Below are 25369 nucleotides of genomic sequence, written 5' to 3'. Positions count from 1 at the left end.
AATGCCAGCACTTTAGGAGGCCAGGGTGGGGGAGGATTGCTTAAGGCCATGAATTTGAGACCAGCCTGGGCAACACAATGAGACCCTGTCCCCATGAAAAAAAAACAGCAACAATATTCCCCCCACGTCCCCCCCCCCCAAATTAGCCGAGCATGATGATACGGGCATGTAGTCCCAGCCACTCAGGAGGCAGAGGTGGGGGGATCGATTGAGCCAAGGTGGTCGAGCTGGCAGTGAGCCATGAGCACACCACCATGCTCCAGCCTGGGCGACAAAGCAAGACCCTGTCTCAAAATAATAATAATAATAAATATATATCTATATTTCTAAAACTCAGTTTGAAAAAAGAAAGAATGGTATGACAGTTTAAGTTAGGAAAACTTACCACTCTGGATATTTCAAACAATTTAATATAGAAGATTGGTTACAAAGATATTAGAAAAGCTGGAAGAGCAAAAGGAACAAGGGAGAGAACAGAGTAGCAAAAATAAAATAAGAAATTGTGATGCTGCTTTTGCCAGAGACAAGCTGCTGCCACCACTAGGCTGGAACCTACAGGCTGCACCTGTCCCTAATTAGGGTATTGGATATTATTCACACTGTTCTACAACAACTGCTAGCCTGTTCTAATCAGTAACTTCTCTCTTCCTCCTGTCTTCTCGCCCTCCAGTGCCTCCTATTGACATAGTCTAACAGGAACCCAGATGGCAAAGATGTCTGGGAAATGTCATTTGCATTCTCAGCCCCAGCAGTGCAGAAAGGTAGGAGTGGGGCTGAGAAACAACAGAAAAATAAAGACCATAGGTGGCAGAGGAAATGCATATACACTTCACAGATGGCCCATAAACATATAATACAAAGAGGTGCATATATTTACTGATAAAAAATGACAAATTTAAACATCAGAGATATTTCAGACTCCAAAAATTAAACTTGAGGTTTTGGAAGACAGGAAATTGGAACTCTTTCTACCTGTGGAACAGAATTGATGGATGTACTTGGGAGAGCAATTTGGCACCATGTAAAGTTACTGTTGCCTTTTCATTTTCAGATAGCTGTCCTATAGGACTCTTGAACATGACCTTAAGTATATATAGTGTGTGTATGGAGGTGTAAAGCATAACTGTTAATATTTAAAAGTGGAAAACCTCATCATTCAGTAGAGGAATGAATAAACTGGTTTCTTTGAATAATTGAATAGTATATAATAGCTAAAATGAATGAATATTAATTTTTAAAAACCATGGAGTGAGAAAATCCAGTTTTCAAAGAATATGCACAGTATATCATGTATGCAAATTGAAAAGCAGAACAATACTGTATTGTTTATGATGAATATATAACTTTGGAGTAAAAAAATCTTAAAATATGTTTGGCAGGAAAACCATGCTGGGAAAAAAAGAAGACCTAGTGTGATGGCTCATGCCTGCAATCCCAACACTTGGAGAGTCTGAGGTGGAAGGATCGGTTGAGGCCAGGAGTTCAAGACCAGCCTGGGCAAATAGGGAGAATCCATCTCTATCTAATAATTATTTTAAAAAAGATACTAATTATCTTCAGTGAGAGAGGAGGGGAAGGGAGGAAAGTTGATTGAAAGAGGTTGGGAGGTCAACTGCACACATAGAAAAGTAGCCCATCTGAAGCAACTGCTGCCAAATTGTTACAGCTTTAATCTGGGTGACAAGACTGTGAATAGTGTTTTTTTTGTTTTTGTATTTTATGTTGGAATTACTTCCTAATTTAAATAAATAGCAAACAAGAAAGAATTAAGAATCAGCCCCTCTGGGAAGCTTTTATTTACTTTACCAAGACTGGGTTAGGTATTCCGTTTTCTGTGTATTCAGAATGCCCTTTGCTTGTTTCTTTATGAAAGTATACCCACACTTGCTTGTCTGGTCTCTTCCACTTGTCTGTGAATTCCTCAGCACCAGATATTCAGTATTCATCATAGCCATTGGCAGACAGGTGCTAAGTAAACGTTGTTTGATTTAAAACAACTACTACCACTGATACTGTAAAAGCTAAATATATGGAAGTATCTGAGGCTTTATAATGATAAATTTTAAAAAACTGATCATCCATGTATTGTAGCATGTGTATTAGAAAGAATAGGCACCTGAATTCCATTCTGAGCTTTTTTCTTGGGCATCTTTCAGTGAGACATACGTGTTCTCTCAGCATCAATGGCTTTACATTTTTGAACATTTAAAATTACTGATTCATACAAGAGTGTGCATATTTCATTTGTAAATTGTGAAGCCTAAAAATAAGACTCCCACGAATCCACCACTGATTGAGGAACTAGAATAATTCTCAGGTCTTTAAAGTTGCCCAATCCTATGATTGTCTCGCCCTATAAATAACTAGTATCTTTAATATGGTGTTTGATTTAATGGTATTATATTGTGTACAGTTTTCCGATAGCATTATAATTCACTTATTCATTTTTATTGTATGTAGCTGGAGTTAATTTGTTTGCGCAGTATTACAGTTCATTGTGTGAATATTGCACATGAACTTCAGAAGGAATATCAGACTGATTTCCCAAACTTGTCATAGTAGTTTACACTTCCACCTGATTGTGCCCATTGCTCTTGCATTTTACATCAGCCTAGTATAATTTTGAAATATATAATGAAACTTTTCTAAAATATTTCCATTTCTAGTCATTGAAACTATTGATGTATATTTATTTTACAGCATGATGTATAAAGAAAGCCATAGTTAAAAGCAGAACGCTACTCCACACACACAAAAAAAGTATAACAATTTTGGTAATTAAATGTGACAGTGGACTTGTGTGACTAGGCTTTTCTTTTGAGTTGTTGACATGAAATAAAATTTATTTTGCATTCATAGATTTTAAAATAATGTATGCAAAATGAATTCAGAATACTGTATTTGTGTAATGATAACGTATTTTCAAGAGAAACTATCATAGTAAGTCCTTATGAAATAGGCCATTTTGAATTGTTGTTTTGCATATTTCTATCATATTCCGTTCCAGAAACTTCTGTATTACTTGCCTTGAGCCTTTGTAGTAGCCCGTCTACATACTTTTTGTCTTTGATTGATGCAAGCCATTGTAACAGGATGTGTTTCTGTGCTTTCATGGTCTAAATATGTGGCTCTGACAGTAATTTGCATTGGTGGTTAAACTCCTTTTTCCTACCTCCTGTTATACAGAAGGTTTTTTAACTTTTAATGGCTGGAATCATGGAAAAGTGCCAGTAATCTTTGAATCAGACTCAAAGATAACATGACAATCTGATCTAATACTATTTTATTGTGTTTCACTTCCATGTAAGGAACAGTATTAGTCTCCTAATTTATTATATCCATTGCACATGGCCCAACAGAAATAGGTGAAATAAGATTTTTCATTCTATAATATGAAGTCTAAGTGTATCCATCCACTAGATGTCAGCATTAGGCAAGATGCAGTGGAATGGATATGGAATAATAGCCAGAAACTCAGTAAGAGATTTAGTCTAACAAGTAAACTGAGTTGCATAAAGTCACACATTTTATGATAGTCAGGAGTAGAAATCAAGCCTCCCAATTTTTATTCCATTGTTATATCACATTTCTTTAAGTCAAGTGACTTAACTACATGCAATTTAGTAGCCAAAATTAAAATATATGGATCTTAACATTTGCTAGGGCTTCATGGGGAGATTTTAGTACTACTATGTTGATATTAACACTGGCACCCAGGAATACCTGAATCCTGTTGTACTAATCTCTCTGTCTCTTCCTTTACATTTCACAAAAGATGGAGAATCAAAGGATCACTTTATTAATAGCTAAACTAGTACTTGATAGCAGTGAGTTAGATAGTGTTAGTAAGGTTAAGGATTAAGCTGTTCTGTAGAACTTCCCTGATATCACATTCCAACCAGGAAAGCAGAAATCATTTTAAAATGAGGAATTTTAATATATGTATTTAGTTCACAAGTGTTGGAAACCTGAGCCAAAAGAGACTGCTGAGGTGACTTATATATTAATAGAAACCACAAGAAACAGCAATTACTTTTCTCAGGAAACAAAAGAGAAGAGATGGATTTGGGAGAATTTAGGAGCTTGAAGGAAGAACCCCATAGGCCTGGAGTCTCAGACCTTTGAAGGGGGCCGAACAATGCACTGCTGCTGGGAGTTCCACAAGAAGCTAGAGCTTGGAGCCCTAGCTATCTTACCGCTGGAAGAAACTATGACGGGACTTCAAAGGTCCCTTTTGTTTTTCTTCTTCCCACCTTTTCATCTCCTTTTGGTGACATTTGCTTGCTTCCTGTCTCCTCTCCTCTCCTCCCTTCTTCTCTTCTCTCCTCCCTTCTCCTCTCCTCTTCATTTTTTTCTTTTTTAATTTTATCTTTTTTGGGACAGTCTCACTCTGTTGCAGAGTGTAGAGTGCAGTGGTGCAATCTTGACTCACTGCAACCTCTGCCTCCCGCATTCAAAAGATTCTCATGCCACAGCCTCCCGGGTAGCTGGGACTACAGGTATGTGCCACCATGCCTGGATAATTTTTGTATTTTTAGTAGAGACGGAGTTTTGCCATATTGGCCAGGCTGGTCTCAAACTCCTGACCTCAATCTCCTCACCTTGGCCTCCAAGAGTGCTGGGATTACAGGCGTGAGCCACCGCGCCTGACCTGCTTTCAGGTGATGGTACAGTTTCTTAGAATCAGTTCAGCAAGCAGACGTTGGGCAATATTTGATGAGGGTGGTGTCTTGAATATTTTCAGAAGGGTTACTGAAATTATTGATATGATTTATGTCTAAAAAACAGTGTACATACCTTAATTTATAAATTATTGATAAAAACACTGACAATTATCTGAGCCTTCATTCAGCGAGTCTTAACCTTATTGCTGGTGGAGGGTCTTGCCTGGATGTAAATGACTGCAGACTGATCAAGGTAGTAGCTGCTGACGGTTGGGTGGCTGTGCAATTTCTTTTTTTTTTTTTTTTTTTGAGACCGAGTCTCACTCTGCCACCCAGGCTGGAGTGCAGTGGCTGGATCTCAGCTCACTGCAAGCTCCGCCTCCCAGTTTTACGCCATTCTCCTGCCTCAGCCTCCCGAGTAGCTGGGACCACAGGCGCCCGCCTCGTCGCCCGGCTAGTTTTTTTTTTTTTGTATTTTTAAGTAGAGACAGGGTTTCACCATATTAGCCAGGATGGTCTCAATCTTCTGACCTCGTGATCCGCCCGTCTCGGCCTCCCAAAGTGCTGGGATTACAGGCTTGAGCCACCGCGCCTGGCCGCAATTTCTTAAAATAAGACAACAATGAAGTTTGCCACATCAGTTGACTCTTCCAGGAAAGATTTCTCTGTAGCATGTGATACTGTTGGGTAACATTTCAACCACAGTACACCTTTCAAAATTGGAGGCAGTACTTTCAGACCTTGCCAGTGCTTATCAGCTGTGTTGATGTAATACTCATTTTAACAGTCTAAACAACATCTTCAGAGTAGATTTCATCTCAAGAAACCATTTTCGGCTGGGCGTAATGGCTCGTGCCTATAATCCTTGCACTTTGGGAGGCCAGGGTGGGTGGATTGCCTGAGCTCAGGAGTTTGAGACCAGCCTGGGCAACATGGTGAAACCCCATCTCTACAAAAATACAAATAATTAGCTAGCTGTGGTGGCTTGCACCTGTAGTCTCAGCTACTCAGTAGGTTTAGGCACAAGGATTGCTTGAACCCGGGAGCTCAGGTTGCAGTGAGTCAAGATTGTGCCACTGCACTCCAGCCTGGGTGACAAAGTGAAATTCTGTCTCAAAAAAAAGGAAAGAAACCATTCTCTTTGCTTATCCATAAGAAGCAACTCCTCATCCACTCAAATTTTTATCATAAGATTGCAGCAATTCAGTCACATCTTAAAGGCCCTTCTAAGATGAACTTCAACTCTAGTTTCTTGGTATTTCCACCACATCTGCCATTCCTTTCTCCACTGAAGTCTTGAACCCCCCTCACAGTCATCCGTGAGAGTTAGAATCAACTTCTTTCACACTCCTGTTGATATTTGACCCCTTGCCATGAATCACAAAGGTTCTTAATGGTATCTAGAATGGCGAATCCTTTCCAGAAGACTTTCAATTTCCTTTCTCAGATCCATCAGAAGAATCCATATCTATGACAGGTTTAGCTTTAAGAAATGTATTTCTTAAATAATAAGACTTAAGAGTCAGAATTACTCTGTGATCCATCAGCTGCAGAGTGCATATTGTGTTAGCAGCATGAAGACAACATTAATCTCCTTACACATCTCCGTTAGAGTTCTTGGGTGAGTAGGTGCATTGTCAGTGAGCAGTAATTTATTGAAATGAATATTTTTTTTCTGAGGAGTAGGTCTCAATAGTGGGCTTAGAATATTGAGTACACCATGCTGTAAACAGATGTGCTATCACCTAGGCTTTGTTGTTCCATTTAGAGAGCGCAGGCAGAGTGGATGTAGTATAATTCTTAAGGGTCGTAGGATTTTGTTTTTATTTTTATTTTGAGACGGAGTCTCGCTCTGTTGCCCATGGAGTGCAGTGGTGCGATCTTGGTTCACTGCAACCTCTGCCTCCCAGTTGAAGCAGTTCTCCTACCTCAGCGTCCCGAGTAGCTGGGATTACAGGTGCCTGCCACCCTGCCCAGCTAATTTTTGTATTTTTAGTAGAGATGGGGTTTCACCATGTTGGCCAGGCTGGTCTCAAACTCCTGACCTCAGGTGATCTGCCCACTTCGGCCTACCAAAGTGCTGGGATTACAGGCATGAGCCACTGTGTGCGGTCTCTCTATTTTTAATCATGTATTTTTTCAGCTAATACTTATGAATACCAACTACATCCCAGGCATTGTTCTAAGTGCTCAGGATAGAGAGTGTACAAAACAAAACCCCTGCCTAGTCAGAGGAAGACAGAGTAAATAGATAAGAGTAATAGGAATGTGTGTTAGATGGTACACACCATCAATTTGGGAAGGGGATAGACAGGAGGATGGAAGGGGCATTTATAGATGGGTAGGTAGCTCCAGGATTCTCTCTGAAGAGAGGTGAGGCCTTACTGAGCAGCAGAAACTGCGAACAGGCTTTTGTGGTTAGATGTGCATGTGTGCAGTGGAGAGTGAAGGGAAATAAGGCCAGAGTGTGTCAGGGGCAGATTATGTAAGATTTTGTAGGACCCCTGTATTAGTTTGTTCTCACATTGCTATAAAGAACTACCTGAGACCGGGTAATTTCTAAAGAAAAAAGGTTTGATTGGCTCATGGTTCTACAAGCTGTATAGAAAGCATGACTGGGGAGGTCTCAGGAAACTTTGAATGGCGGAAGGCAAAGAGGAAGGCAGCACGTCTTACATGGCCAGAGCAGGAGGAAGAGAGATGGGGAGGTGCCCCACCCTTTAAAAGAACCAGACCTCGTTAGAACTCACTATCACAACAGCAGCAAGAGGGGAAGTCCACTCCCATGATCCAGTCTTCTCCCAGCAGGCTCCTTCTCCAGCACTAGAGATTATAACTCGACATGAGATTTGGGCAGGGACACAAATTCAAATCATATCATTCTGTTCCTGGCTCCTCCCAAATCTCATGACCATCTCACATTACAAAATATAATCAACCCTTCTCAGTAGTCCCCCAACTCTTAACTCATTTCAGCATTAACTCAGAAGTCCACAGTCCAAAGTCTCACCTGAGGTGAGACAAGGCCCTTCCACCTATGAGTCTTTAAAATCAAAATGAAGTTAGTTCCTTCCAAGATACAATGAGGGTACAGGCATTGTTTAAATACTCCCCTTCCAAAAGGGAGGAATAGGCCAAAACAAAGGGGCTTTAAGCCTCATGCACATCTGAAACCTAGCAGGGCAGTTGTTCAATCTTAAAGCTCCAGAATAATCTCCTTTGACTCCATGTGTCACATCCAGGCCACACTGATATAAGGGGTGGGCTCCTAAGGCCTTGTACAGCTCTGCCCCTCTTGCTCTGCAGGGCTCACCTCCCATGGCTGCTCTCAAGGGCTGGCATTGAGTGTCTGTGGCTTTTCCAGGTGCATGGTTCAAGCTGTTGTTGGATCTACCATTCCAGGGTCTGGAGCATGGGTGGCCCCCTTCTCGCAACTACAGTAGGCAGTGCTTTGGTAAGGACTCCAACCCTACATTTACATTTCCCCAGTGCACTGCCCTAGAAGAGGTTTTCCGTGAGGGCTCTGCCCCTGCAGTGTACTTCTGCCTGAACATCCAGGCATGTCCATACATCCTCTGAAATCTAGGCAGAGACTCCCAAGCCTTAACACTTCTTGCTGTCTGCGCACCTGCAGGCCTAACACCCATGGAAGCTGCCAGCAAGGCTTATGGCTTGTACCTGCCTGAACAGCAGCTTGAGACATAATGTAGGACCCATTTAGCCATGGCTGGAACTGGAGTGGCTGGGATTTAGGGAGCAGTGTCCCCAGGGCAGCCAGGCCCTGGGCCTGGCCTGTGAAACCATTCTACCCGCCTAGACCTCTGAGTCTGTGATGGGAGGGGCTGCCACAAAGGTCTGAGATGCCTTTGAGGCATTTTCCCCCATTGTCTTTGATTTGTCACTGAATTTGGGTGGAGACACAAATTTGAATCATATCGACCTGGTAAGGGATTTGGATTTTATTCTGAGTGTGTTAGTGAGTCATCGCATGGCTTTGAGCAGAGAAAGGATGATTTATATGTTTAAAAGAGTGCTTTGCCTCTTATATGTGGAAGAGATTATAGGAGGAGGCTGGGGTGGAAACAGGGAGACCAGCAACCCTGGCAAGAAGTGAGGGTGGCAAGAAGTAGGGAGGTGTGGCAGTTGGGGAGCTGAGACTTGCTGCCCTTTAAGCTAATGGTAAAAGTGTGTTGAGGAGGATGAGGGGAGTGTCAGGGCAGATGCTCCTGACAGGCGAGGTAAGGTGTGAGGGCGGAGTATTGACATTGGAATTAGCAACATGGAAGTTACCTGATGGCCTTCCCATCCCACCAAAACCTGATGCAGTTTTGGTGGTGTGGGATGGGGATAAAAGCCACACTGCAGTGGGTTTAACAGAGAATGAAAGGAGAGAAATAAAAGAAGCTGAGTATTAGACTATTCCTTTTGAGGAATTTTGCTGCAAAGAGAAGCAAGGGAATAGGGTGGGAGCTCGTGAGGGAAAGAGAATCAAGGTACATTTCTGTTTGTTTTAAGATGGAAGAAATAAATATATGTATGCCAAACAGAAGGATACTGAAAAGAAAAACAGGAAGGAAACTCAAGACAATATATTGTTCAGAATGTCAAATTTTGAAGAAAGTGTTTTCAGGAAGGCGTGGGTGATTAACTGGGTCAAGAGCTGCTAGTTCAGTAAGTTGAAGTGTGAGAATTGTCCTTTAGATTTAGCCAAATGCAAGTTTTGGCGACCTTGACAGGGACAGCTTTATTGTAGTGGGCATAAAAGCCAAACTGGAATGAGTTGAAAGAATAGAAATTTGGAAAGTGGAAAGAAACAGCTACCAACAGTTCATGTGACAAGTCTTCCTATAAAGAGGACAAGAACGATGATGTTGTAGTAGAGGGAACATGAAGTCCTTGAGGAGACAAAGGCAAGTGGGAGTAGTGCCCCAGAGGAAAGGTTGTCCTTCAGGAAACAGGTACAGAGGATGGGCGTGTGGTTACTAAAGAAAGGGTGGTAGAAAAGGTAGATGCTTCTGTGTTTTGTGTGTGAAAAATACAGTGAGGTCATTTCCTGCAAGTGAGAATGGAGGATGGGTTGTTGAGGTTTTGTGGTTTTCTTCTTCTTCTTCTTCTTCTTCTTTTTTTTGAAGAGATCATGAGGAAGGTAAGAATTTTTTAAATGTGTGGAATAATCACCTGGGAAAGTGGGAGAGGAGATTGAGTGAGGTAGCAAACTGAGGGTGCACTTCAGGTTGGTGGTAGTATGTTAAAAGCAGCAGCTTTCAACAACAGGCAGTTTTGCCTCCCAGGGGACATTTGACAATGTCTGGAGGCATTATTGGTTGTCACAGCTGAGAGCAGGGGTGATAAGAGATACCTAGTGGGCAGAGGCCCAGAATATTGCTGAACAAACCTACAAGGCACTAGACAGTCCCTCAAAGAATAGTACAGTTCAAATGTTAGTATTGCTGAGTTTAAGAAACCCTGATTTAAAGTGAAGCTGGTCAGTGTGTTTGTTACTTTTCTTTCCTCCCCCTCCTTCTCACTGGCCACTCACAAATCTTTAATATGTTTATAAGCTGGATGTGAGGAAAACTGACACTAAACAATTAAGAGAAAATCAGATTGTGATTAATATGCTTAAGAAATAAATTGGGTGAAGCAGTAGGTAGAAGAGTATCACTGGTAGAAGCTGCAGCTGGTGCAACTCCTTTGAAGAGGTTGGCAGAGAAAAGCCTCTTCAAAGAGAAACCTTTTGAGATGAGCCCTGAAGGATAGAAAGAAGCCAGTCATGGGAAAATCTTTGGGACTAGCATTCTAGGAAGAGGAGACAAAATTAAAAAGTACCTTGAGGAGGAAAAAGTAAGTGAAGTAATAACATCTCTTAGGAAGTTTCTAGAAAGATAGAGGAAATATTATAGTAATGGTAGGGTATAGTTGTTTCTATTGGCTATTCTTCTGTAAGGAAACTTCTTTTCAAATGTTTTATGGGAAAATGGTCTAATGTATTTTAAGTGCCTTTTGTTAGCTTAAAAATGCATTCCACAGACTTCCGGCCAGGAAGGGCGTGTTCCTTTCCAGATAAGTTGTCAACGTCGAAACAAATGTCTAATGTAAGGGCTCATAGTAAAAAAAAATTCCACCAGAAATAGGACAACTCTTGAGGTAAACCGTGTCTGGTTTCTGTGTATTAAAGTTGTGTTAAATTTATTTTTAGCTTATTTAATAAATACAATATTTAGTTTAAATCCAAAGATTACAATAGAAAATAATTTGAAAGAGGATTCTTTAGCTTTTCCCTTCTAAATTCAGATAGTAAGACTTAGTTTATTATTCTAAATGATATTTGTTATCTCTAAAATATATTAATAGTGTTTTGGGTTAGTTTTTATATAGTCTGCTTTAAAATCTTAAATCCGGCTGGGCATGGTGGCTCACATCTGTAATCCCAGCACTTTGGGAGGCTGAGGCGGGTGGATCACCTGAGGTTGGGAGTTCAAGACCAACCTGACCAACACGGAGAAACTCTGTCTCTACTAAAAATACAAAATTAGCCGGGTGTGGTGGTGCATGCCTGTAATCCCAGTTACTCGAGAGGCTGAGGCAGGAGAATCACTTGAACCTGGGAGGCGGAGATTGCAGTGAGCCAAGATCGTACCATTGCACTCCAGTCTGGGCAACAAGAGTGAAACCCTATCTCAAAAAAAGTCTTAAATCCTTTGGTATCTTTCATATCAAATGTATTTATTCATCCAAAACTTAGAAATCTTACTAGTCTCCTTTAGATGGCAGAAATCCAGCTCAACAGCTAAAAGGGATATTGGTTTAAAAAAACTAGGGTATCTTAAAACCAGAGGAAAATCAAGCAACTGGACTGAAAGAAGTGACAGCTGGAACTCGGGAATGAATGGAAATTAATGACTCCAGGACACTTTCTGAGACCTTGCACTGTAATATTGGTTCATTCTCTTGTGACAGACTGCCATCCTCTGTGGCAGGAAGTATGACTGCCACATCCGCCCACGCCTCACATTCCGTAAGTTCTGCTGCTGGGAATAGAGCCCATAGTTAGGTTGCTCTGACAGCTGCAACAGTAATAGTAAATAAACTGCCAGGTATGGAGCTAAATGTGGTGCTTATATTAACCCATTTAATGATTTTAGGAACCCTCTGAGGTGAATATTATTAATATGCAGCTTTTAAACATGAGAAAACTGAGGAATGGAGAAGTTAAAAAACACTTGACTAAAGTCACAAAGCTTGGAAGTGGCAGAGCTGGGTTTCAGACCCAGGTAATCTGGTCCCACCTAAGCTGATGATTAACTACTGTCATATTAGTTGAAAACAGTCACAGTGAGAGGACAGCAGGGTTTGTTTGTTTGTTTGATTGATTTTTGGCCAGGTTAAAATATAGCAAGATAGGGTTATGGTTTTAATTTTTTGTTTATTCTTATAAAGGATAGGAGAACCGATAATGTTATAATGGGACTGTTTTTAGAGCTTTGAAAATTGCATGAGTTTTTGTTCAAAGAGACATTGTGATATGTGCTGCCTATGTAGCATCCGTGCTGTGTGCTATGTGGTAGAGCGAAGTTTTGCACTGGACAACAGTTGTTGTAGTGATTCTCAGTCGGGTGATTTTGCCCCTAGGAGACATTTGGCAGTATCTAGAGACATTTTTGATTGTCACAGCTTGTATGGGGGGTAGCTACTGGTATCTAGTGGATTGAAATGCAGGATGCTGCTGTATTTCCTGCAATGTGGGAGAGACTCCAATAATAAAAGAACTCCTCAGCCCAAAATGTTAATAGTGCTGAGACTGAGAAACACTGTATTAGATAAACTGAGCCATTTCCTTTTTTTTTTTTTTGAGAGGGAGTCTAGCTCTGTTGCCTAGGCTGGAGTGTGCAGTGGTGTGATCTTGGCTCCATGCAACCGCCACCTCCTTTAGTAGAGACGGGGTTTCACTGTGTTGGCCAGGCTGGTCTCAAACTCCTGACCTCATGATCTGCCCGCCTTGGTCTCCCAAAGTACTGAGATTACAAGCATAAGCCACCGTGCCCAGCCAACTGAGCCATTTTCAAACTAAGTGTCTGTGTATGGGATAAATAGGCAAGAAATTCTCAATCCTTATGAGAGTAAACAGGTCAGGATGAAGTCTGATGTAGTGGTCATACTCCCAAGTATGAGGAGGGGAGGATCACATTAGCCTTGGGTGCCTGGAAAGAAGAACCATATACAGAGGAAGAAGTTTACAGAAGGAGCTGTAGGAAAATGGAGCAGACATACCTGGCTAGTTCCAAAATTTTTCCCAAGGTTGGACTGTGTGCATACAGGTAAAAAGGTAAGGAAGCCTAATCTCCCTCTTCTCCATGCATACCTGATGATGGTTTCCTGTTAATAGAACTAATTTTAGGACAACATTTCAGCAATATTCTTGACAGATATGGGCCTTGTTCTGATTTATAACATTGGAATGTGTTGATAAGGACTCGGGTTTATATTAAAAGAAACAGAGCCATTATTGCTTTTAAAAGGTTATTTTGTGATATTTAGATTTCAATTACAGCAACAGCCAATATTTATTAAATGTTTTCTGTGTGCCAGACACTAAGCTGAGTCAGTGCTTAATCTCATTTAACACTCATAATAGCAGTTTAAGATAGTTACTAAAATTACCTGTGTTTTACCAATCAAGAAATGAGTCCCCAGAAGGATTAACTACCATTCTTAAGGTCAAACAGCTAGTGAGCTCCAATTTCTGGTTTGATTCCATAGATTAAACTCCTAAAACCAAATGGTGTGCTGCCTTTTTCCTACTAAAAGTAATTATAGTCCTTTCTCATGATATATTTTTCATCTGTAGTTGCAGTGTTGATACCACTAGGTAATTTTTTGTGTATTTGGTTTCAGTTCTCGTTAGTGAGAAAATATATATATGTTTGGAAACAGTCATTCCATATATGTTGGAAAGCTTTTAAAAATTAAAGCTGTGAAATATGCTACTTCCAAATGGTTTCTTCCAACATCTATTGAATAACTTTAGTGACCAATTTGAGGTTATTATTTGGGTGTGATGATTTAGGAAAAATGTTTATCCTTTCCTTTAATATAAAAGCTTGGTATTATTAAATGTGTTACAATGTATAAGGTAATTAAGATGAAATATTAAATATTTCCCTCTTAGCTTAATGTCACCTAATCCATTTGTGTAAAGTATTGTACAAAATCAGACCATTGAAATTCTGTGTAATAGAAAAATTAATATAAAAAGAAGATAGATCTCCACCTCCCCCATTGGGGGAATATTGTTTCAAAAGGGAAGAACCATTCAGTACTTACCATATGTGAATAAATTAGATGGCTTTTTAACATTTTATAAGAAATTTTTGTTTCCATACATCAGACTTTGACCTCTAAAGCAAGTAACTGTTACACACTCGTATTTATTTCCTCATGGGAAGCTTACAGTTAGAAACATATGCTGACGTTGGAGAGTAGGTGGAAGAGGGGGATGCCACAGGTGACAGGAAGTGTAACTTTTTTCAAGCTTCTTATAATGAGAGTGAGTGGCAAGCTGTCTTTTTTTCTTAATAAAAATATTGTTTTATGTTTTGCTTTATTTACATTTGCCAGCAACGGGATCTTTGGAGAAAAACACATAGCAATTGGAGGAAAAGTACAGCAGTTGGAGGGAGGAGGATGTGGGTGGCTGTGATACCATAGTTTGCCTCCCCTTTTGTTAATCTACCTTCCAGGTTTGACCCTGGTTTCCTGGATGTTTCTGACCCCATTTCCCACTTTCATCCTCACTGTATTATGGAGATCTTGGGCAACATTTGTGCCAATGCCGTATTTTCACTTTTTTTCCTCTGCAAACCTACTAAGTTGTGATAATTGCTGGCTCCCTGTTGTGCTTGTTTGCTGTGTTAACTTTTAAGTTCCATACATGGTATAGTTGTATATAGTTGATTATTCAGTCGAAGAGTTAAATAATAAAAGTTTGATTAATCTTAGGAGATAGAAGATATCAAAAATATTTTATGTGTGGTAAAGTTTTTTTAGATGGGTCATTAATTGATAACTTTCTTTAGGCTTTAATGGTTAAATGTGGTTTGAATACTTTCTTCTTTGTATTCCCAATAGGATTTGACTCTGCAAGAAGGAAAATATCCCTATTGTTTAAAAAAATGGTTTCTATATTTACTTATTTGAGAAATCTAGTTTTGCTGTTAATTTAAATTGAGAAATATATGCCTCAAAAATTTTAAAGGAGTAACACTAACATAGATAGTAATGAAATGTAAATATTGCAAGTTATATGTCAAAATCTAATCTTTTTTCCCATCTTGCTTTATGTAACTTTTTTGATATGTGGAAAAGAGGGACAGGAGCTATAAACTCAGAGCCAAATGTGCTTTTGTTGTTCCAAATTCTCAGTGCCAAAAGCATATAAACCTGCACCTGTTGATAATTATGAGCAAGCCAGCCTTTGCCAAATCCCAGGCCTCTGCTTAAAATTTTTTACTGGAACTAAATGATGTTGCCATTTTTATTTTTAGGTTTGCTGGCATGGGTAATCTCATTAAGGTGCTAACCAGGGACATAGACCACAATGCAGCACATTTTTTCTTGGACTTTGAAAGTAAGTCTCTTTAGCCCTTCACAGCTGGTGCATAATGCTAAAGGTGAAAGATGAATTATACTCACCACAGTGAAGGCCAGCCAGAATATTTGTTAATTAAACATGGGAATCAAACAAAGGTTGCATGATTTTTTCTTAATCGTAGGCAAACATCACCATCATATGTATAATTTAGTTTTTCATTTGCTAAAATCATGTTGAGTCTGTAGCCAGTGCTGTCCTTTCATTAGTCCATGAAGCAAGTAGCCTTATGATGAACATTCTAATAGTATGCTTTAGTGACTATGTCAAACAATGTTCGCTCATAATCCTATAATAATTTTATTTTAAAAATCAGAATTGTGCTGCATATCTTGAATCAGTACTCTCCGTAACCTCCACAGATTATTAACAATCCAAATTTGGTTAGAAATATATGCTTTATTTAATTGCATACAGGAAGAAAGTTTTATACTGTTATGAGATGCAAAGGTGAGCCGTGGCCAAATGTATTAATATTTGGCTTTGAAATAAATTGTTGTTTCAGTGCTATACTAACAATACTACATGTAAATAATTCTTCATCAGAAATTTCTTTTTCAGAATATTAGCACTATTGGAATACTTAAAGAATTTTTCATTATAAGGCCATTAATGAAACTTGTCTTGGGAGAATTTTGAGAAGAATTAGAGCCTCAGTTGTGCCATTGTGTACAGGAAAACCACATTTCACCTCTAGGTCCTACCTATCAACACCTTGAGAACCCGATTTGCTGTCTGCCAGAGCACAGTCTGGGTAACCTGAAGAATGAATTCATGGCCTAATGAACATTTTCCCTGTTACTATTTTTCTTTAAGTAAACTTCAGATGTTCTTTTTTATAAAGGGATATTTTCTCTTTTCTCATTCTTGTCTTGACAGGTACCTTAACATGGGGAATCTTCTTAAAGTTTTGACATGCACAGACCTTGAGCAGGGGCCAAATTTTTTCCTTGATTTTGAAAGTGAGAAGATGATTTTATATCTATTTCTCTTTGCCTGCAGTAGACTGCGTTTGTCTTGCACTAAATGAATGTTTCCACTTTGCCATCTTTTTAACTGCTTTGCATGACTGAGCTATGAATTGTTTGAGTAAATTTCTGGTGCCTTCTAGAACTGGAAGTCCTGTTTTATAGATTAAATTGTGATGATAAAATATCTTTGAGTTTTTATAAGAGATTTTATATCTCTTAGTTGGAGATTATTTTGTAATTTGAGATCTATTCTCTAATGAAAACATTTTTATGAAAAATGTTGGAAAGGAGAAGTACTGCCTCAAGATTTATTAATAGAAGCAATATTTGGGGAAAACTTATATTGCAGTCAAGAAAAATCGACCAGGTTTCAGTTATTCTAGGGTACATATTTAAGTATTTCAAATATCAATCTGTTCATGAAGGCCATTCAGAGCTCAGTAATTTGGGCATAATATTAAAAGGTAAGTGTGAACCTAAATTATTTAATCTTTGCAGATAATTTGAAAAGTTAAAAAAATGGAATGTATTTATTTCAGGAATTTATTTTTTCTGACTCTAAATAAAAGGAAAAATAATGGGTTCACAGACCTTTAAGTAATTTGCCTTCTGTTTGTTTTATGTTGCATGACCTATTGTAATATGGTCTAAGAGTGGCAGGTAAGTGTCATTGATTGACCTCGGTGCATGTTGCAAAGCTTTTGCTTTTTTTGGCTGTTGATACCGCTTTAGCTTGTCTGGTTGTCAAATTGAGAAGAATTATTAAATTGGTGTTTTAGTGTGAATGATGCTATTTTAACTGATCAATAGAAAATTGTTAGGAAAGGGTGAAGAGGTATTCCTTAGGTTTTAAATCATGCGATCCCTTATATTTTTATTTGAGGTTAGAACGTATTTTTATATACTTAAAATTTAAGACATTTTCTGATTTTAAAAACAAAACAAATAAATCATTTAAAATAAACCCCCAGAAAATCACTGCCTTTTCCTCCAACTTCAATTTAGTTTTTATGATTTAATGTAGTAATTCATTCTATTTTATGAATCATTTTAAACCATGGCAGTTCATATGAACACATCAATTTATAGCTGTCTTCATTTTGTAGAATAATTTGTGGTCTCTGGTTATTTTCTACTTTTATTCCATTTCTATAAAGAATCTGTTACAGTTTGGGTACTGTGTACAGGCTAGTAAAGAGTAGTAATATCAGTATCAGGTCCATATGAAATTGGGTTTCAGGGGAAATCGGGTTTTTAGGGGAAATACTATTAAATATTAGATGAGTATTAGTTTTCTTGACCCTTCTCAACAATTTACCAGTGCTATGTTAAGTGCATGTTTAGCATGACTTTTAATCAGCTTGAGGATGTTGAGCAGACTGCTGACTTGAAGATACTCTTTCAGATGAGGCAACTTACATTAGAGCTGTATTTTAGTTTATTTGCATCTGTTTCAAACTTGGTCTTGTGTCTTTTTCTGCCGTTCTGTCTCCCTTTTCCTCTTTGTCTCAAATTCCTTACATTTACAGAATCTTGACTTTGATACAGTCAAGATCTTGTTCAAGACTTGGCACTTGATCTTTTTGTAAACCTAGCTTTATATTATTATGGTCAAGTGGGAAGCATGAATTTAAATGTAGTATTTAAAAGATTACTTGGTCTTGGCTTTCCAATCTGTGGGAGTGTTTCGATCATTTTATACACACATACACACACATACTTTTTTTTTTTTTTTTTTTGATACGAGGTCTTACCCTGTCACCCAGGCTGGAGTGCAGTGGCGCGATCTTGGCTTACTGCAACCTCTACCTACCTGGCTCAAGGGATCCTCCCACCTCAGCCTCCAGAGTAGCTGGGACTACAGGCACATGCCACCAAGCCCAGCTAATTTTTTATATTTTTGGTAGAGATGGGGTTTCACCGTGTTGCCCAGGCTGGTCTCAAACTCCTGAGCTCAAGTGATCCACCCACCTTGGCCTTCCAAAGTGCTGGGATTACAGATATGAGCTACTGCACCCGGTACATTATTATAATTTAATAATAGTGACAGGAAAAGGTAAAAATTGCAAACAACAGTAATAACCAGTAATGCAGAAGTACATAAAAATATTAACTGTAAAGGCAGATATTGTCTCCTATATCAGCCAATGTAGATCTTTTGGTTTTATACTTACTGGTATACTATAAATGAAATTTAGTGGCGACATACTGTATACCAAAGTAGAGTTTACCCATTGTTATTTCTTATTTAGATTTTTAGATACATTTTCTTTTGATTCTAACATTGGCATTATCTTAATTTAATCTCTAGTCCATTTCTATATTTTTCTTCTTTTTGGAAATACGCATTTGTAAAAGCTTACCATATCATTAAGCTACTATAGTGACCTTGGCCCATCAGATGGGTGCTCTTTTAAACTGTTGTATGCTACTTTATACCAGACTCAAAATTGCCAACATAGTTAATCTGCTAGTTCTCAATAACTTAAAATAAAGCCACATTATTTTTGATAGAGTAATTAGTACTACATTGTTTATTTCTAGGTGCACTTTAATATTCATGTCACCAGAGTAATTTAGTTTTCCTATTAGTCTGATTGGTTAAGTCTGTCCCAATATGTCTCTGCAGTTGGGTAACTATAGAAATAATTCATGCAGATTACCTGGCTATTTGTATCATATTATATACAAATGACATATTCTAGTGCATTTGAAATGTAATTTAATGGAATCTTGTAGTTTACAAAATTAAGATTGTCTTTAAAGTAAATCATTATTCCCTTGACTTACTACTCCTCTCACGACCCCCATAACTGTTTTTCACTTCAGTTCAACATGCATTTAGGCCTTGCCTCCTGTATACCAGCCAGTAGGTGCTGGGGATGCAAAACAGAACTGAGATACAACCCATACGTGCTGGGAGCTCTCCATCTAGTAGGAGAGGATAGAAACGAAAGCTCAGAATTTTGTTTTGTTTTGTTTTTAAGACAGGGTCAGTCTCTGTCGCCCAGGCTAGAGTGCAGTGGCATGATCGCGGCTCACTGCAGCTTTGACCTCCCAGGCTCAAGTGACCCTCTCACCTCAGTCCCCAAAAGTAACTGGAATTACAGATGCCCACCTGCCAGAAAACTCATAGTTTTACTTATTTATTGTCAACCTGTAGCTTATGAAGATACTAACTTTAAATGGCAGTGAGTAGAATGAGAATCATCATGGAAGACCCTTTTTTTTTTTTTTTGAGACAGAGTCTCACTCTTGTCACCCAGGCTGGAGTGCAGTGGCATGATCTTGGCTCACTGCATCCTCCACCTTCTGGGTTCAAGCGATTCTCCTGCCTCAGCCTCCTGAGTAGCTGGGATTACAGGCATGCAGCACCACACCCAGCTAATTTTTTTGTATTTTTAGTAGAGATGGGGTTTCACCATGTTGGCCATGCTGATCTCAAACTCCTGACCTCAGGTGATCCACCCGCCTTGGCCTCCCAAAGTGCTGGGATTACAGGTGTGGGCCACCGCACCTGGCCCATCATGGAAGACTTTCTGATGGTGATGTTTGAATTGGTGTTTGGAGAGTGAATTAGAATGTTTTGAACTAATATAGTGAAGGACAGTAGAAAGAAGGAACAACATGGACGAAGACCTTATGGCATAAAATGTTAGTCTGTATTCAGTCGAATGTTTACTCTTGATAGAAGGATTTTTTCCTTAGAACAGATTACACCTGGATGATAAGATTTTATTTTGTTTTTGTTTAATAATAGTTCAGTTAAAACATAAGCCCAAAATTGCTCCATAAAATTTGGCAGCAGTTATGCTATTGACAGCATATAAAAAGCACTCAGTCGAGCTAGGTTCAGTGGCTCATGGCTGTAATTCCAGCACTTTGGGAGGCCACAGCAAAAGGATCACTTGAGTCAAGGAGTTTGAGACCAGACTGGGCAACATGGCAAGACTCTATCTGTACAAAAAAAAATTTTTTTTAATTAGCTGGGAATAGTGACATCTGGCCCTGCAGTGAGCTGTGATGGCTCCACTGCACTCCACCTTGAGTAGCTGAGTGAGACTGTCTTTGGAAAAAAAAAAACAACACTGAATGGGGGCCTGTATACTCTTCTAGTTGTTGGAATTTCCTATTTTATAACAACAATGTTAATTTATAGCTTATTCTAATGACAAATCTCTAGCCTAAGTAACTTCTATATCTGCTAGCTCACTAGATTCTAGTTCTTGGGAGAAAAGTGACTTTTATTTATTTTTGTGTCCTTTCCCAATCTTAGCATAGTGCTTTTTAAATGATAGAAGTTCAGTATGTATTTTTTAAACTTGATTTACTTACCTCCGGGTAGATCAAAATAGGAGAGTAAATAGAGGTAGTCATTTGTTATGGGAGAAATAGAATATATTTTCTCTGATTCTGCTATAGTGCCTTTCCATGGAGTCATGCATTTCCTCTGTTCCTTGTGTCCTTTGTGTTACTTGTTTCCCCCTTACCATTTAGAAATATTGGGACCTACTCTGACTTACTTTTTCATTTATCTCTTGCATAGTTTCAGTTGGTTTTGCCCTGTACTTTGAAATATCTTTATTCTGGTATCATCTTTCTTATTTTTCTAAAATGATATAGGATGATATTTATTCAGAGATCAAAAAGCATAGTAGTCTCCTTTAATTCATGCTGGAGACTTATGTCTCTGTACCCTCTCATTCATTCAAAATGTATTATAGAAAATCTAGGAACTGAGTTTACATATGTACTCAGTACATTCTAGTCTCTCTACATTCTGTACATTCTAGTCTCTGTCTTGATGTAACTTACAGGGATAGATTGCATAGGTTTATTAAATGAATTAATGTAAAATTAAAGCAGAAAGACCCCTTATCACAATTATAATTTTTATGTTGACTTCTTATTTTTTCATTTCATAGTTAGTCCTTCCTTCTTTTGATATTATAATGACTTCAATTTTAGCAGTTATATTTAGTGACTCTTTTTCTACCCTCCACCCTATAGGAAATTAGTGTGAAGTTACTAAAATTTTTAATTTACCTTCAATAAGAACAATTGAAACATGCCTTAATTTCCCTTGAACAGCTTTAAAAACTAAGCTTGATGAGTAATATGTCTACTACTCTCAGTAGTAGATACATTATTTTGCAATTTTGAATGTCCTTTTGTAAGCTGACTAAATGGTACTTTTTTTTTTAAATAGTAAAGCCATTTTTTTCTATGGAAAATCAAAGTGACAAGTCTTGGTTGCATTATATAGTACCGTTTTTTGAAGAAAAAAAAAAAGTAAATAAAAAGCTTTATTTTATACAGCTTTCCCCCCTTCCTAGTATTTCACCCTTTTGCATGACTTGCTTTCAGTAAAGTAGTGCTTACTTGTCTGCTATTTTCTGTTTGTCTTCATTTCTACAGCAGTCTTCAGCAGCTTTCAAAATTATAAATGTGACTTTTCTGTGACAGTCTAAAAAATGTTTAATCATTGTGGTACTGGGTGTTTTTCTCACCCTAAAGGGAAACTTAAATCTTCTCCTCTATTTTTAAATTTCTTGGTACTTATTAAACCTTTACTAGTTATTAACCACTTACAAGGTCTACTTAAGTGTACTTGATAATGTTTCGTTTGTATGTTAAGTCTCAGTGTCACATTTTTATGTTAACAGCTAGTCACCACACCTAAAATACATAGTCTAGCATTTTCAAACTTCACAGATACCTTTGATATATAATAGCTAAACTGTTGTCCTTTGTCATGAATTCCCACTTTCATGAATTCAAACTAGATATGTGTCTACTATTGATGTTATGTCTGTAGTTTCACAATTCCATATGAAAAAGTGTAAGACTGTCATTTTTTGCATGTAAAACATATTTTTCTCTACTGCATCTGATGTAAGTATAAAAGTTATGAAGTGTGTTTTTTTAAAAAGAGTGTATATCTGACTATTACATTGGAAAATATGGTCTGGCTAAATGTAAAATATTTAGCAGTAAATTATTCCTGCTAAATAACAAAGCTTGATCTATAAGAAAGCTAACCATTTAATTGCAATATCAGTATTTGTTCCTAGTAATAATACCTTTGTAGCCTTGGATAGAGAGTTTTTTTAATTTTTCAATTGGCTCCTCTTGTATAATTATTTTGTCACAGTATTTTCTTCCTAAAAAAATGATTTCTGAAAAGAAATTTGAAAAATAAGGGAACAGATATGTAAACACATTCTTAAATTGACTTTACATATGAATGTTACTTTGTTGTTGCTGTAGTAGTTTTACATATGTTGAGTTTAAAATTCGGTAATGTAATTATTGGATTTTTAAAAAATATGTTGTATATTTTTGACTATTTGGTAGATTTAATAGGTAGAATTGAATTATTACTTGCTCCAAGCACAAAATAAAGTTACAGTTTTTAGGGATCTTTACTCCCAGTTTCATGTGTAAACAAAGTTTCTTTACAATGTTCTGAGTAAAGGAATAAAGAAGCCATTGTGTATTTGTGGTGAGGTGAAAAGGAGCAGAAAAGTCTAGTTAACTAATTTTATATGATTGGTAGACAAATATTTACCAAAAACCTTCTTTTTTGTTTGTTAAAATATTTTTAAACTTAAAGACCAGTGTGGTAGTATTAAAAGTGTTCTTACTTCATCTTCAATTCATACTGATTCCTTTTCCCTCATAAGAGAAAATTTTAGCATGGAGGAATTCTGCGATTTTTCTCTAAAACATGATAATCAAATGTTTATGATTTTATGTGCTTTATGCCTTACCTGTGGTGCTGAATGTGGCTTAGTTGGAAAGATTTGTGAGGAAACCTTCATTTCCTGTTAGAGTCCACCTTTTTTCTTAAAATATAAAAGATTTGTCCTTAGAGAAACAAATGACCAGTGTTACTAAAAGCAAGATTTCTGTTAGCTTGAGTCAAGCAGAGAGAAATCCAGATTTAGTCATTCATTAACACATGTTTTGCAGCTAACACCACAGGTGGTGAAAATGCCCATATTTTGTGTCCTTGATTCTGCTTTTTTATAACTGTAATTCTTCCTTCATTTTTCTCTTACTCCCAAGTGTGTAGGAACTCAGATTTTCTTTAGTATTTCAAAATTTCAGTAATAGTATTGTAGTGTAGCTTAAAGTGTCTAGTTTTCAGCAACTGAGTAATTGTGGAGCAGTTTTATAACTTGAACTCCTCTGCGTAGGATTCTTGACCTTGTATTCATCAACAGAATAGTTCAGTGATACTCTCTTGGGTTTGTTGTTAAATATATATATCCTCCCTTTTTTAACCTATAGTATTTATGTTGAAACACTTTCGAGTGATTCCTGGCAAAGGGGGTGAGCACCTAAAAACTATTCTTTTAAAGTTTTTTACTTTTTTATATCAAAACTCAGTCATTAAAAGTAAAATGAACTTTATAGGAAAATGAATATAGTTTGTCTTAAACTATAGATAAACAACATGTTTTAGTAGGCTTTCTTTTGCATTAAAATCTATCATTTCTGATGCATTTACAGTGATAGTGATGGATGTAGTTTGTTAAAACTATCACAATTAAAAAATTTAATTATAATTATCAGATTGGTTTAATATACCAAGTCCTAATTTGGAACTTAAACTAAGTTAATAATATTTGGTGTTCCCTTGTTTTCTGTAATATCTATAAACTTGAAACTGGTCATTTAAATGTAGAACTATGGAAAAAGTATTAGTCTTTCCTTAAAAAGTTCAAAGTTAACATTAACTAGAATTAACTCATCTTTGGAAATTTGGGTTGTTAATTGCTTAGAGTTACACATGTATTTAAAAAAATTCATGTCACTGTAAATTTTCTTGTGCTTTCCTGCTATTTAGATGCCCAGCCTACAGAGTCTGAGAAGGAAATTTATAATCAGGTGAATGTAGTATTAAAAGATGCAGAAGGCATCTTGGAGGACTTGCAGTCATACAGAGGAGCTGGCCACGAAATACGAGAGGTAAAGCACATTTATGTATTTTCTAGTTAACTAAAACTTACTGTCCCACCTCTTTGTAATCTCTATTGTTTTCTAGACTTCAGAATTCTGTATTTCATACTAAGTATTATATTTGAAGGATGCTCACTTGGCATTGTTTCAGAAGTGATAGCAGTGAAGTGAGCATGAAAGGAAAAACTGCGTTCCATAAACAGGTAGTTTCTGTACATTAAGAAAATGTTATTTACTTTTTGGGTTGCTCTTGTACCTGAAATTTGCAGTATTTATATGGTGCTTCCTAGGAGAAAGTTGAAATCCTCCTTACAGTCAGTGCACCTTCCCCATGACTTTACACCACAAAGAAAATATGTAGTGTGGTCTCTCTCAACTTTCCTCTCCCAAACTTCTGAACTTTTTCAGATTTCCATTCATCGTATTTTCTGTTCCTTTTGTTTTTCAGAAGAAACTGTGTCCTTGCTTCTTTCCAAGACTAACTTCTTTACCTTTGTTCTTCATCCTGTTTTGAAACTTTACTCTTTGAAGTATCTTTTCTCTTAGTTAAATCTTCTGTCTTTTTTCTTTTACTGAATTCTTCCCTGTAGCATATCCATGTTTAGGTGTCCAGAACTATACAGAGGAAATCTGTGTCCCCTGGGCCTTCATCTCTCCCCTTCTCATTACTGCATTTCTTGAAGCCATTGCCCGTGCTGTGTTTCTTGTTTCTTCCCATCCTCTGGTTTGTTTATTATTCTCTATAACAAAGAGTGCAGAGGTCATCAAGGTCACTCTTTGGGACATACATTCCATATCCACCTTGATTTCTCTTCTGACATTTGGAGTACTAAGTGAAGGCAGAATCAAGTGCAGACACCAGAAGGTGGTGATTCAAAACATGTGTTAGTGATTGACCAAATGTTTAGGGTAAGGGAAGAGAGAGAGTTAAATGATTCCCTGGTTTTTATTTTATTTTGAGACAGGGTTTAGCTCTGTCACCCTGCCTGGAGTGCAGTGGTGCAACCACAGCTCACTGCAGCCTCAACCTGCTGGGCTCAAGTGATCCTCTTGCCTCAGTCTCCCCAGTAGCTGGCACTCACCACCATGCCTGGCTAATCCCCCGCCAAATAGAGGCA

The 25369-nt window shown here is 37.8% G+C and overlaps 1 protein-coding gene across 34 annotated transcripts in view; it reads left to right on the top strand.

Annotated features, from left to right (window-relative positions):
* The window catches only part of CYRIB (CYFIP related Rac1 interactor B), a 177560-nt gene that overhangs the window by 122120 nt on the left and 30071 nt on the right, over positions 1 to 25369 (top strand). For 15 of the 34 annotated variants that reach the window (XM_033202900.1, XM_033202885.1, XM_033202876.1 and 12 more), the window contains 2 exons: positions 16192 to 16274; positions 24139 to 24260. In XM_033202900.1, the coding sequence (XP_033058791.1) occupies positions 16202 to 16274; positions 24139 to 24260 (195 nt within the window). In that variant the 5' untranslated portion in view covers positions 16192 to 16201. Of the gene's footprint in view, positions 1 to 15208; positions 15292 to 16191; positions 16275 to 16935; positions 16944 to 24138; positions 24261 to 24430; positions 24455 to 25369 lie in introns of those variants that run through there. The other 19 variants (XM_033202898.1, XM_033202895.1, XM_033202897.1 and 16 more) reach the window with 5 other exon arrangements.

This window comes from Trachypithecus francoisi, unplaced genomic scaffold (genome assembly GCF_009764315.1).
Source record: "Trachypithecus francoisi isolate TF-2019V2 unplaced genomic scaffold, Tfra_2.0 Lachesis_group7, whole genome shotgun sequence".
Taxonomy (NCBI): domain Eukaryota; kingdom Metazoa; phylum Chordata; class Mammalia; order Primates; family Cercopithecidae; genus Trachypithecus; species Trachypithecus francoisi.
This window is presented reverse-complemented; position numbering and strand designations above follow the sequence as displayed.